Source organism: Pseudophryne corroboree, chromosome 5 (assembly GCF_028390025.1).
Source record: "Pseudophryne corroboree isolate aPseCor3 chromosome 5, aPseCor3.hap2, whole genome shotgun sequence".
NCBI lineage: Eukaryota > Metazoa > Chordata > Amphibia > Anura > Myobatrachidae > Pseudophryne > Pseudophryne corroboree.
Window position 1 is genome coordinate 151800749 of NC_086448.1, and position 14876 is coordinate 151815624.

The window sequence follows — 14876 nt, forward strand, 5'->3', positions numbered from 1 at the left end:
AAGACGTGTGTGGTACAGTGTCGAAAGCTTTGGCAAAGTCTAAAAAGATTATATCCACCTCCTTACCCTGATCCAGGTTCGCACTTACTGTTTCATAAAAGCCAAGTAAGTTGGTCTGACATGATCTGTCCTTCACAAATCCATGTTGGTTCCTTTTAGTGACCTTATTTGCTTCAAGGAACTTTTGAATACTGTCCCTTAGAATACCTTCCTATACTTTCCCCACTATAGATGTAAGACTAACTGGTCTATAATTACCTGGTTCAGCTTTGCTCCCCTTTTTAAATATCGGCACTCTCCGCTATACGCCAGTCTTGGGGAACCATACCCAATTTAACCGAATCCATGAAGATCAAAAATAGAGGTCTTACTAGTTCAGCGTGCAGCTCCATAAGAACCCTCGGGTGAATTCCATCGGGACCAGGTGACTTATTAATCTTTAACTTTTTTAATCGGTCACAGACTACCTCCTCACATAAATAAGCATTTAGCAGTGGGACATTATCTTTGTTGAGATTTTGTGTTAGACCCAGCATTTGGTCCTCTCTGGTAAATACCGTTGAAAAAAACTTTAGTTTGTTTGCTATGTCATTATCATTTTTGAGTAAGACTCCCCTCTTGTCCTTTAAAGGGCCTATACTCTCCTTCTTTAGTCTCTTGCTGTTGATGTACTTAAAAAAATTTTGGGATTCGCTTTGCTTTCCTTTGCTACTAGTTTTTCAGTTTCTACTTTAGTGTCCTCTTATTCCTTTTTTGCATATTTTGTTACAGTCCTTATAGTGTTGAAATGACTCCGCATCCCCCTCAGATTTGTATTTTTTAAATGCTCGTCTTTTTTTGTCCATTAATTCCTTTATATTTTTGTTAAACTACATTGTTGTGGGATTTTTATTCCTTTTTTTGCTGCTGGTGGGAATAAATTTACACGAGTATTACTAATTAGCAGTGATTTTAATACATCCCATTTCTCTGTAGTATTTTTTCCTTGAAACAGAATTTCCCATTCAATGTCCCTTAACGCTTCCTTCATCATGTCAAAGTTGCCTTTGCTAAAGTTTAGAGTCCTAGTTGAGCCAGTATAGGACTTCTTCTGAAAACTGATATTGAATGTGACCATATTGTGGTCGCTGTTACCTATGGGCTCTCCTACTTCAATATTTGATACCAATTCCCCATAGTTAGTAAATACCAGGCCTTAGATTGCATTGTACCTAGTTGGTTCCTCGATTAATTGAACTAAGTAATTATCATTTAGCGTGTTTAAAAACATATTGCCCCTAGCAGTATCACATGAATTGATTTTCCAGTTTATCTCGGGAAAGTTAAAGATATATATATATATATATATATATATATATATATACATACATACATACATACATACATACATACATACATACATACATGTTGAGTCTCCCTTATCCAAAATGCTCGGGACCAGGGGTATTTTGGATATGGGATTTTTCCGTATTTTGGAATAATTGCATACCATAATGAGATATCATGGTGATGGGACCTAAATCTAAGCACAGAATGCATTTACGTTTCATATACACCTTATACACACAGCCTGAAGGTAATTTTAGCCAATATTTTTTATAACTTTGTGCATTAAACAAAGTGTGTGTACATTCACACAATTCATTTATGTTTCATATACACCTTACACACAGCCTGAAGGTCATTTAATACAATATTTTTAATAACTTTGTGTATTAAACAAAGTTTGTGTACATTGAGCCATCAGAAAACAAAGGTTTCACTATCTCACTCTCACTCAAAAAAGTCCGTATTTCGGAATATTCCGTATTTTGGAATATTTGGATATGGGATACTCAACCTGTATATAAAACTAATCAGTCACACTGACGCAGGGTGGAATTTAAAAAATAAAATAAATGGGTTGGGCCTCTTGAGGTGCAATGCTGACATGTACCCATGGTAGGGTGTTAATCAGTCACCGCTCCTTAGGTGGGCCAAGAGTTGCGGCTAATCTACTGCAACATATTGTATTAACTGGGTAGAAAAGCTACACTTGCTCGGTGTGGTGTAAAACTTTTTTGTTCTTTTTTCACTTCTGGTTTTACTTTTTTCTTAAATTTTTCAAAAAAATTTCAGTTTTTGTTTTTGAAAATTAGGTGTCTGTTATTTCCTGCTTTCTCCTATTATGGATAATTAATTTGACTACAAATTTATGGGTTTATTTGTGTGTATTTCTCTTAATCCATTCACTATGGATTAAAACGATCGAAAAAGAAATATCGACCTTGTTGGAATATAGATTTACATGTGTTTTTGTATTTTTGTTTTTTTCCTCCCTAAATAGCTTTATAACTATGCAAGATGAGAATAGTATTGAATAGCAAATTACTTTTTGACATCTATTTTAAAACAAAAAATGTTTTTATTGAATCAGAAGCATTATGAATAAAGCGTCAAACAAGGATCATCGTAATAATTAGTTAAGTCATGAAAAGACATAGATGACATGTAATGGCATCCTGCAGAGACATTGGACATATAACACATGCAAATGCATAAAATTAAATATACTAATCACGTAAGAATTGCTATAAATAAAAAGTTATTTCTTGTAACAGATGCTAATGGAGCATGGGACGAAAAGCTAGTTAATTAGCTCAGTATGATTTGTCTTCGCAAACTCTTCCTAACAGAAATTATGCGGTTTTATTTGGTCGCCATTTTTAAATTCTTCTCTGTGAAATAATTAGCTGAGAGAAATTTTTGTTTTTTATACATGTTATTTAGTTTTTCTCATTGGAAAAAAAAAATGCCAACAATATATGAACTATGGGAATCAATATCCACTTTTTGTACTGGTTTTTATTTATTTTTTACTTGGTAGAGCAGGAAGGTCCATTCTAGTTACACTGAAGAGACTCTTTTTAAAGAATCTACGCAGCTTTTAGACAGACGTTTTGCTACTTGAAACAATATTCATGAGACCTTTAGAATATCAGTTCTCTGGAAACCAGAGACATTACTGAGGTAGTACAAAATGGCTGCCGCTGTGATATAATTTGTCCTTTTCTCTTACATCCTAGAGGATGCTGGGGACTCCAAAAGGACCATGGGGTATAGATGGGATCCGCAGGAGATATGGGCACACTAAAAAGACTTTGACTGGGTGTGAACTGGCTCCTCCCTCTATTCCCCTCCCCCAGACCTCAGTTAGACTCTGTGCCCAGGAGTGACTGGATACACACTAGGGGAGCTCTACTGAGTTTCTCTGGAAAAGACTTATGTTAGGCTTTTTTATTTTCAGAGAGACCTGCTGGCTACAGGCTCCCTGCATCGTGGGACTGAGGGGAGAGAAGTCAGACCTACTTATTCTTAGTTAAGGGCTCTGCTTCTTAGGCTACTGGACACCATTAGCTCCAGAGGGTTCGATCACTTGGTTTGCCTAGCTGCTTGTTCCCGGAGCCGCTCCGTCACCCCCCCTCACAGAAGCCAGAAGAAAGAAGCCGGGTGAGTATTAGAAGAACAGAAGACATCAGACGGCAGAAGACTTCAGTAACGGTACAGCGCAGCGGTAGCGCTGCGCTCCATGCTCCCACACATCACCAACGGCACTTACAGGATGCAGGACGCTGGGGAGGAGCGCCCTGGGCAGCAGTTACTGGGGTCAATTTACCTGGCAGAAGGCATATTCGGTGCCCGGGCACCGTATACAATACCCCCGCCAGTATAAAAATGTCAAATTTGAGCGGGACTACAACGCACCGGGAAGGGACGCTGGCCCGGACCTCCAAGCTCCTTCCAAGTAACAAGGGAGCAAAACGGGGGGGGGGGGGGAGGGGGGGAGGGGGTTTGAAGCACATGTTATATGGCAGCGCTAACCACATATGTTATTGCTTTGTAGTATATGGGCGCTGGGGTGTGAGCTGGCATACTTCCTCTGTGTTTCTCTCTGCAGGCTTCCCTGTGGGTCTGTCCCCTTGATTTGGCCGGTGTGAGTGTGGGTGTGACTCTGTCGGCACAGCCGACTGCTGATTGGGTGAATATGTTGAGTACACTGAAAGCAAATGTGGCGTTATTCTCTAAGAGGCTGGATAAATCTGATTCTCAGACACAAACATGGAGGAAATCCATGGAGGACGCTTTGGCTCAGGTACAGACCCCCTCAGGGTCACAAAAACGTTAATTTACCCAGATGGTAGAAACAGATACCGACACGGACTCTGATTCCGATGTCGTTTTCAATGAGGCTACTTTACACCCAAGGGTAGTTAGGAGCATTCAGTACATGATTTTGGCTATTAAAGATGTTTTACATATCTCTGGGGAACCTGCTGTTCCAGACACAAGGGTTTGCTTATTTAAAGGGAAAAAGCCTGAGGTGAAGTCTCCCCCCTCTCATGAAATGAACGATCTTTGTGAAAAGGCTTGGGAGTCGCCAGACAAAAGGTGGCAGATTCCCAAGAGAATTTTTATGGCATATCCTTTCCACTCTGATGACAGGGAGAAATGGGAGTCGTCTCCCAATGTCGACAAGGCTCTGTCCCGATTGTCCAAGAAGGTGGCGCTTCCGTCCCCTGACACGGCTGCTCTCAAGGATCCGGCGGATCGCAAGCTGGAGACGACATTGAAGGCCATTTTCGTTAATACTGGTGCATTGCTCAGATCTGCTGTGGCATCGGTATGGGTGAGTAGTGCTATTGCTAAGTGGGCTGATAATTTGGCTTCTGATATGGATACCCTTGATAAGGATAACATTCTTTTGACTCTTGGTTATATCAAGGATGCTGCAGATTACCTAAAGGATGCGGCGAGGGATGTTGGCCTCTTGGGATCAAGAGCCAATGCCATGGCGGTCTCGGCCAGGAGGGCGCTGTGGATTCATCAATGGAATGCTGATGCCGACTCCAAGAAAAATAGGGAAGCTCTCCCCTTTAAAGGTAGTGTCTTGTTTGGTGACGGCCTTGCTGACCTGGTGTCTACCGCTACTGCGGGTAAGTCATTTTTTCTTCCTTATGTTCCCACACAACAGAAAAAGGTGCCCCATCAGCAGATGCAGTCCTTTCGGCCTAATAAATACAAAAGAGGAAAGGGCTCGTCCTTCCTCGCTTCAAAAGGTAGAGGAAGGGGAAAGAGGTCGCCTGCAGTGTCGGGCGCCCAGGACCAAAAGTCCTCCCCCGCCTCTACCAAGTCCACCACATGACGCTGGGGCTCCCTTGCGGGAGTCCGTGCCGGTGGGGGGCCGTCTCCGATTCTTCAGTCAGGTCTGGTTTCAATCCGCCTTGGATCCTTGGGTTTTAGACATAGTGTCCCAAGGGTACAAACTGGAGTTTCAGGAGATGCCCCCCCACCGCTTTTTCAAGTCGGCCCGTCCAGTTTCTCTTCCAGAAAGAGTAATAGTAAATGCTGCGATACAAAAGCTGTGTCAACAGTGGGTCGTTGTGCCGGTTCCCCCGTCCCAGCGGGGGGAAGGGTTCTATTCGAGCCTCTTTGTGGTGACGAAGCCGAACAGCTCGGTCAGACCGATTCTGAACCTAAAATTCCTCAATCCATACTTGAAAACTTTCAAGTTCAAGATGGAATCTCTTCGAGCTGTGATCTCCAGCTTAGAAGGGGGGGATTTTATGGCGTCAGTCGACATAAAGGATGCCTACTTACACGTCCCGATATATCCTCCTCATCAGGCCTTCCTGAGATTTGCGGTACAGGATTGTCCTTTCCAATTTCAGACGTTGCCGTTTGGGCTTTCCACGGCCCCGAGGGTTTTCACCATGGCAGAAATGATGGTACTCCTACGCAAGCAAGGGGTCACAATTATCCCGTACTTGGACGATCTCTTGATAAAGGCGAGATCAAAAGAACAATTGCTAAGAAATGTGGAACTCTCCCTGTCGGTTCTGCGACATCACGGTTGGATTCTAAATTTGCCAAAGTCTCAGCTGATCCCGACAACGCGGCTGCCCTTCCTGGGCATGATCCTAGACACGGAGCTACAGAGAGTGTTTCTTCCGGAGGACAAAGCTCTTGAAATACAGACCATGGTCAAGGAGCTTCTGAGACCGACAAGAGTGTCGATTCATCAATGCACTCGAGTGCTAGGGAAGATTGTTGCTGTTTACGAAGCCATTCCGTTTGGCAGGTTTCATGCCCGGGTTTTTCAGTGGGATCAGCTGAACAAATGGTCCGGGTCTCACCTGCACATGCACCGGAAAATAAGTCTATCTTCCAGGGCCAGGATTTCTCTCCTGTGGTGGCTGCAAGGCTCTCACCTTCTAGAGGGACGCCGATTCGGAATCCAGGACTGGGTCCTGCTGACCACAGATGCAAGTCTCCGAGGCTGGGGCGCAGTCACGCAAGGAAGAAGTTTCCAGGGAAAATGGTCAAGCCAGGAATCTTGTCTCCACATAAATGTTCTCGAGTTAAGAGCCATTACAACGGCCTCCTGCAAGCGAAGAACCTTCTTCAGGGTCTCCCTGTCCTGATCCAGTCGGACAACATAACAGCGGTGGCGTATGTAAACCGCCAAGGCGGAACAAGGAGCAGGGCTGCAATGGCGGAAGCCACAAGAATTCTCCGCTGGGCGGAACAGCACGTGAGTGCTCTGTCAGTGGTCTTCCTCCCGGGCGTGGACAACTGGGAAGCAGACTTCCTCAGGAGACACGATCTCCATCCAGGAGAGGTATTTGCAGAAGTGACAAGGCGTTTGGGAATTCCTCTGATAGACATGATGGCGTCGCACCTCAACAAGAAGCTTCCGAAGTAATGTTCCAGGTTGAGGGACCCCCAAGCCTGTGCGGTGGACGCCCTGGTAACTCCGTGGGTGTTTTAGTCGGTGTATGTGTTCCCTCCGCTTCCTCTCATTCCAAAGGTGTTGAGGATCATAAGACGAACAAGGGTTCAGGCTATACTCGTCGCTCCAGATTGGCCACGGAGGGCCCGGTATCCGGATCTTCAGGAATTACTAGTGGAAGATCCCTGGCCGCTTCCTCTAAGAGAGTACCTGTTACTGCAGGGGCCCTGCGTGTTTCTGGACTTACCGCGGCTACGTTTGACGGCGTGGAAGTTGAACGCCAAATCCTAGCTGGGAAGGGTATTCCCGGGGAGGTTATCCCCACTCTCCTTAAGGCTAGGAAGGAGGTCACGGCGAAACATTATCACCGTATTTGGAGAAAGTATGTGTCGTGGTGTGAAACCAAAGCAGCTCCTGCGGAGGAGTTTCACTTGGGTCGTTTCCTCCATTTTTTGCTGGCAGGCGTGGATGCAGGCCTGAAATTGGGTTCCATCAAAGTGCAGATTTCGGCTTTATCTGTTTTCTTTCAAAAAGAATTGGCCGTCCTTCCTGAGGTTCAGACTTTCGTGAAGGAAGTGCTGCATATCCATCCTCCATGTGTGCCACCCGTGGCGCCGTGGGATCTTGAAGTGGTGTTGCAGTTTCTTATGTCTCACTGGTTTGAACCTTTGCGTAAGTTGAGTTAAAGTTTCTCACTTGGAAAGTGGTCATGCTTTTGGCTTTGGCGTCTGCCAGACGAGTGTCCGAGTTGGCGGCTTAGTCTCACAAGAGCCCATATTTGATTTTTCATGTGGATAGAGCGGAATTGAGGACTCGTCAACAATTTCTGCCGAAGGTGGTTTCTTCGTTTCACATAAATCAACCTATTGTGGTACCTGTGGCTACGGATGCTGTGGCAGTCCCAAAATCTCTTGATGTTGTAAGAGCTTTGAAAATTTATGTCGCCAGAACGGCTCTTACTAGGAAAACAGAGGCTCTGTTTGTCCTGTATGCTTCCAACAAGATTGGAAATCCTGCTTCTAGGCAGACTATTGCACGCTTGATTTGTAATACGATTCAGCACGCTCATTATTCGGCTGGGCTACCGTTGCCGAAATCAGTAATGGCCCATTCTACCAGGAAGGTGGGCTCATCTTGGGCGGCTGCCCGAGGGGTCTCGGCACTTCAACTTTGCCGAGCAGCTACATGGTCGGGTTCAAACACTTTTGCTAAGTTCTACAAGTTTGATACCCTGGCTGATGAGGGCCTCATGTTTGCGCAATCGGTGCTGCAGAGTCGTCCGCACTCTCCTGTCCGGTCTGGAGCTTTGGTATAGACCCCATGGTCCTTTTGGAGTCCCCAGCATCCTCTAGGACGTAAGAGAAAATAGGATTTTAATACCTACCGGTAAATCCTTTTCTCCTAGTCCGTAGAGGATGCTGGGCGCCCATCCCAGTGCGGACTGTTCCTTGCAGTTGTATTGATACTGGTTATTTTCGGTTACACGAGGTTTGTGTATCAGTTATATTCAACTTGTTGCTGTTGTTAGTTCATACTGTTATCTGGTTTCCTGCTAATCCAGTTGTACGGTGATGTTTGTGGTGTGGGCTGGTATGTTTCTCGCCCTTAGTTTAACAAAAATCCTTTCCTCGAAATGTCCGTCTCTCCTGGGCACAGTTCCTATAACTGAGGTCTTGGGGAGGGGCATAGAGGGAGGAGCCAGTTCACACCCAGTCAAAGTCTTTTTAGTGTGCCCATGTCTCCTGCGGATCCCGTCTATACCCTATGGTCCTTTTGGAGTCCCCAGCATCCTCTACGGACTAGGAGAAAAGGATTTACCGGTAGGTATTAAAATCCTATTTTTGGGGATTTTCACATGTTTTTTTCAACATCTGCTTTATTTACTATCCACGTGGACATTTATTGGGACTGGTAACATGTGGCCTTGCCCAAAGTGTGGCCCGCGAGATTACATGTTTGTACTGATGGTGGTCACATAACATGAAAATATAGAAGATTTGGCCCAGAAAACATTGACATGTCAACCTTTTAACCCTGTTGACCTTAAGCACTGTCGATCTTTCATCTGTCAATCTTTTTTACCTGTCGACCTAATGACTGTCGTCCATAACATTGTGGATGCATTGGTCCACATCTGTTTGACTTGCCTTTTCATGTCCTATGAATACTATTTGTGGGTATTTTTAGCCTAGTGTATAGGTGAAAATCACCGTGACCTCTGGTTAAGTGATTCTGCTCTGTGTGTGGACTGTTCTGCATTACGTATTGTATTAAAGGGGTTGGACTTTATGGTTTTCTAAGCCAAACCACAGGAGTATATGCTACAGCAAAATATGGTATTGTATTGTGTTGAGTTGTCCTCGTATATTTAAAATATTCTCCAATTGGCTGATATTCCTACTGATCAGTTCCCATTGTCTACCTATTATGTGCACAACAGCGACTGTCTACAACAGAGACACTTATCAATTAACTTTATGTACGTTCCGAGTATAATAACTTGTAGCAGCTGTGATATGTTCTCCATAGTTTTATGATGCCACACTGTCATTTTGACAACACTTCTATATTAGCAGTATTGGAAAACAGATCACTGTTCTTCTGCAGTAGCTCTGCCGATCAATACTTGCAATCTCATTTACTACTGCTGTCTGGGTCTATTTAAAAGTGAAGGGTTATTTTTCTCTCTTGCTTTGTGAGGTACGGCATAGCTGATCTTTTAATTCAGAACTTTGTGTATTTTAATGCTAGGTTATTAAAGTCTCTCTCAAATGTGATGTTCATTAAATGTATTTCCTGGCCTTTAGGTTATATTTACCTTTTAGTTTTTCTTTGCTTTTTCTCTTCTTAGAAAGAAATCCAGGCGATGAGTCAGTGTCATCATCCCAACATTGTGTCTTACTATACCTCCTTTGTGGTTAAGGACGAGCTCTGGCTAGTAATGAAGTTGATGAGCGGAGGTGAGTAGTAATGTGCTCTTAATAGCTTGGATATCCCATATAGCCATCTAGAGATGTGTCATTATATGTCTAGCCTCAATACGCCATGCAGCTTGAGAGGACCGTAGCAAGGGTTATATCATCTTTGTTGCTCAAATGCGCATCTTAGTACATATATGTCCTCCTACATCTTTGCTCTGTGTGCAACAAGTCGCGTTACACATAATGCGTGAGTGCCGTGTGACTTGGTAGCGCAGGGTATTTTTTTTGTGTGTGGTTTTTTATTTTTAATCAATGTAATAGGATGCACGAGCAGCTTTGGCTGGTTAAAATGATATGCAGCATGCCTATATTCTGTGTTTGACTGACTGTATTTGCATACAAAATGCTATGCTACAGTTTTTTCCTGGAAAACACTGTAACATGGAATTTCGGATGCAGATTACACACAATATAGGCATGCCACATATCATTTTAATCGGCAGAAGCTGCTTGTGCGACCTATTACATTACTTTGCGTCTAAGACACATCTTCATAATAAATACGCAATAAAGACTCTGCGTTATCGTACCGAGCTCCATCACGGCATGGCACGACTTCAAGGGCTGTTTAGTGTGGGTACACCAGTTATTCTCATAGCTAACTGGGTAAATTAAATTAATCCAAAATGTGCTAAAAAAACCCCAACACTAAATAAAATAGGGAGTGAAAAAAACCTGTTAGAGCTTACATTTTAAAAGGCAAAGGTGAAAGACTTAACTGGAAGTTTGGTTTAATAAAGAACATACGTGAAGTGAAAATTAAACTACATGGAGCATGGGATTCTGACAGTCGGTCATCTGAGACCTGTTCCAGAAAGGATAGAATTGTTAGCCAGAGTATTGGCCTCATGCTTATATCACACCTATCACCAGTCCCAATAGCTAACTTGGGGAAGGGCTTCCTGTTTATATGGGGGGGGAGAACACATGTGCAGCGTCCGTCACTGCAGAACGTTAGGTTTTATAGATTACTCAGGTTACATTTCATTCTTGGAAAGTGTCCCACAATAATAGGTTATAGTGGGAGCCTATTAAAGCTTCAGATAGTGGGGAACAAAGCTCACTGGCTGTGGCCATTAGGGGCATCTGTAACGAGTTCCTTTTGTGAGAAACAGAGTGGGGCTGTGGGAGAAGTGGGTAACTGGGGTGTTGCATGTTGGGGTGTTGAGCAATTTTAAATAAAATGCATATATTGATTGGAGTTATTTTATTATTATTATTATTATTATTACAATTTTCTCTATCGTCCTAGTGGATGCTGGGGTTCCTGAAAGGACCATGGGGAATAGCGGCTCCGCAGGAGACAGGGCACAAAAAGTAAAGCTTTAGGATCAGGTGGTGTGCACTGGCTCCTCCCCCTATGACCCTCCTCCAAGCCAGTTAGATTTTTGTGCCCGGCCGAGAAGGGTGCAATCTAGGTGGCTCTCCTAAAGAGCTGCTTAGAAAAGTTTAGCTTAGGTTTTTTATTTTACAGTGAGTCCTGCTGGCAACAGGATCACTGCAACGAGGGACTTAGGGGAGAAGAAGTGAACTCACCTGCGTGCAGGATGGATTGGCTTCTTGGCTACTGGACATTAGCTCCAGAGGGACGATCACAGGTACAGCCTGGATGGTCACCGGAGCCTTGCCGCCGGCCCCCTTGCAGATGCTGAAGTAAGAAGAGGTCCAGAATCGGCGGCAGAAGACTCCTCAGTCTTCTAAAGGTAGCGCACAGCACTGCAGCTGTGCGCCATTTTCCTCTCAGCACACTTCACACGGCAGTCACTGAGGGTGCAGGGCGCTGGGAGGGGGGCGCCCTGGGAGGCAAATGAAAACCTATTTTGGCTAAAAATACCTCACATATAGCCTCCGGAGGCTATATGGAGATATTTAACCCCTGCCAGAATCCGTTAAAAGCGGGAGACGAGGCCGCCGAAAAAGGGGCGGGGCCTATCTCCTCAGCACACAGCGCCATTTTCCCTCACAGAAAGGCTGGAGGGAAGGCTCCCAGGCTCTCCCCTGCACTGCACTACAGAAACAGGGTTAAAACAGAGAGGGGGGCACTAATTTGGCGTTAGAAATATATAAAACAGATGCTATAAGGGAAAACACTTATATAAGGTTGTCCCTATATAATTATAGCGTTTTTGGTGTGTGCTGGCAAACTCTCCCTCTGTCTCTCCAAAGGGCTAGTGGGTCCTGTCCTCTATCAGAGCATTCCCTGTGTGTGTGCTGTGTGTCGGTACGTGTGTGTCGACATGTATGAGGACGATGTTGGTGAGGAGGCGGAGCAATTGCCTGTAATGGTGATGTCACTCTCTAGGGAGTCGACACCGGACTGGATGGCTTATTTAGGGAATTACGTGATAATGTCAACACGCTGCAAGGTCGGTTGACGACATGAGACGGCCGACAAACAATTAGTACCGGTCCAGACGTCTCAAAAACACCGTCAGGGGTTTTAAAACGCCCGTTTACTTTAGTCGGTCGACACAGACACAGACAGGGACACTGAATCCAGTGTCGACGGTGAATAAACAAACGTATTCCTTATTAGGGCCACACGTTAAAGGCAATGAAGGAGGTGTTACATATTTCTGATACTACAAGTACCACAAAAGAGGGTATTATGTGGGATGTGAAAAAACTACAGTAGTTTTTCCTGAATCAGATAAATTAAATAAAGTGTGTGATGATGCGTGGGTTCCCCCCGATAGAAAATTATGGGCGGTATACCCTTTCCCGCCAGAAGTTAGGGCGCGTTGGGAAACACCCCTTAGGGTGGATAAGGCGCTCACACGCTTATCAAAACAAGTGGCGGTACCGTCTATAGATAGGGCCGTCCTCAAGGACCAGCTGACAGGAGGCTGGAAAATATCATAAAAAGTATATACACACATACTGGTGTTATACTGCGACCAGCGATCGCCTCAGCCTGGATGTGCAGAGCTGGGGTGGCTTGGTCGGATTCCCTGACTAAAAATATTGATACCCTTGACAGGGACAGTATTTTATTGACTATAGAGCATTTAAAGGATGCATTTCTATATATGCGAGATGCACAGAGGGATATTTGCACTCTGGCATCAAGAGTAAATGCGATGTCCATATCTGCCAGAAGATGTTATGGACACGACAGTGGTCAGGTGATGCAAATTCCAAACGGCAAAAAGGTGTATTGCCGTATAAAGGAAGAGGAGTTTTTTGGGGTCGGTCCATCGGACCTGGTGGCCACGGCAACTGCTGGAAAATCCACCGTTTTTACCCTAAGTCACATCTCTGCAGAAAAAGACACCGTCTTTTCAACCTCAGTCTTTTCGTCCCTATAAGATCATATCTGCCCAGGGATAGAGGAAAGGGAAGAAGTCTGCAGCAGGCAGCCCATTCCCAGGAACAGAAGCGCTCCACCGCTTCTGACAAGTTCTCAGCATGGCGCTGAGACCGTACAGGACCCCTGGATCCTACAAGTAGTATCCCAGGGGTACAGATTGGAATGTAGAGACGTTTCCTCTTCGCAGGCTCCTGAAGTCTGCTTTACCAAGGTCTCCCTCCGACAAGGAGGCAGTATGGGAAAAAATTCACAAGCTGTATTCCCAGCAGGTGATAATTAAATTACCCCTCCTACTACAAGGAAAAGGGGTATTATTCCACACTATATTGTGGTACTGAAGCCAGAAGGCTAGGTGAGACTTATTCTAAAAAACTTTTTGAACACTTACAAAGGTTCAAATCAAGATGGAGTCACTCAGAGCAGTGATAACGAACCAGGAAGAAGGGGACTATATAGTGTCCGGGGACATCAGGGATGCTTACCTCTATGTCCCAAATTTGCCCTTCTCACTAAGGGTACCTCAGGTTCGTGGTGCAGAACTGTCACTATCAGTTTTAGACGCTGCCGTTTGGATTGTCCACGGCACCCCGGGTCTTTACCAAGGTAATGGCCGAAATGATGATTCTTCTTCGAAGAAAAGGCGTCTTAATTATCCCTTACTTGGACGATCTCCTGATAAGGGCATAGTCCAGGGAACAGTTGGAGGTCGGAGTAGCACTATCTCGGATACTGCTACAACAGCACGGGTGGATTCTAAATATTCCAAAATCGCAGCTGATCCCGACGACACGTCTGCTGTGCCTAGGGATGATTCTGGACACAGTCCAGAAAAAGGTGTTTCTCCCGGAAGAGAAAGCCAGGGAGTTATCCGAGCTAGTCCGGAACCTCCTAAAAACAGTGCATCATTGCACAAGGGTCCTGGTAAAAATGGTGGCTTCCTAGGGCGGAAAATCATGTGATAGCACTGTCAGCAGTGTTTCATCCCGGGAATGGAAACTGGGAAGCAGACTTCCTCAGCAGGCACGACCTCCACCCGGGAGAGTGGAAACTTCATCGGGAAGTTTTTTCCACATGATTGTAAACCGTTGGGAAATACCAAAGGTGGACATGATGGCGTCCCGTCTGAACAAAAAACGGGACAGGTATTGCGCCAGGTCAAGAGACCCTCAGGCAATAGCTGTGGACGTTCTGGTAACACCGTGGGTGTACCAGTCGGTGTATGTGTTCCCTCCTCTGCTTCTCATACCTAAGGTGCTGAGAATTATAAGACGTAGAGGAGTAAGAACTATACTCATGGCTCCGGATTGGCCAAGAAGGACTTGGTACCCGGAACTTCAAGAGATGCTTACAGAGGTTTTATGGCCTCTGCCGCTAAGAAGGGACTTGCTTCAGCAAGTACCATGTCTGTTCCAAGACTTACCGCAGCTGCGTTTGTCGGCATGGCGGTGGAACGCCGGATCCTAAGGGAAAAAGGCATTCCGCAAGAGGTCATTCCTACCCTGGTCAAAGCCAGAAAGGAGGTGACCGCACAACATTATCACCACATGTGGCGAAAATATGTTGCGTGGTGTGAGGCCAGGAAGGCCCCACAAAGAAATTTCAACTCGGTCGTTTCCTGCATTTCCTGAAAACAGGAGTGTCTATGGGCCTCAAATTGGGGTCCATTAAGGTTCAAATTTCGGCCCTGTCGATTTTCTTCCAGAAAGAATTGGCTTCAGTTCCTGAAGTCCAGAATTTTGTCAAGGGAGTATTGCATATACAACCCCCTTTTGTGCCTCCAGTGGCACTGTGGGATCTCAACGTAGTTCTGGGATTC

The 14876-nt window shown here is 45.0% G+C and overlaps 2 protein-coding genes across 4 annotated transcripts in view; one reads left to right on the forward strand and one right to left on the reverse strand.

Annotated features, from left to right (window-relative positions):
- OXSR1 (oxidative stress responsive kinase 1) overlaps window positions 1-14876 on the forward strand; it is a 446840-nt gene that overhangs the window by 349272 nt on the left and 82692 nt on the right. For all 3 annotated transcript variants that reach the window (XM_063921823.1, XM_063921824.1, XM_063921822.1), the window contains exon 3: window positions 9621-9729. In XM_063921823.1, the coding sequence (XP_063777893.1) occupies window positions 9621-9729 (109 nt within the window). The remainder of the gene's footprint in view (window positions 1-9620; window positions 9730-14876) is intronic.
- Window positions 1-14876, reverse strand: part of LOC134927409 (xin actin-binding repeat-containing protein 1-like) — a 559013-nt gene that overhangs the window by 113031 nt on the left and 431106 nt on the right. The gene's annotated exons all lie outside the window — the stretch shown is intronic.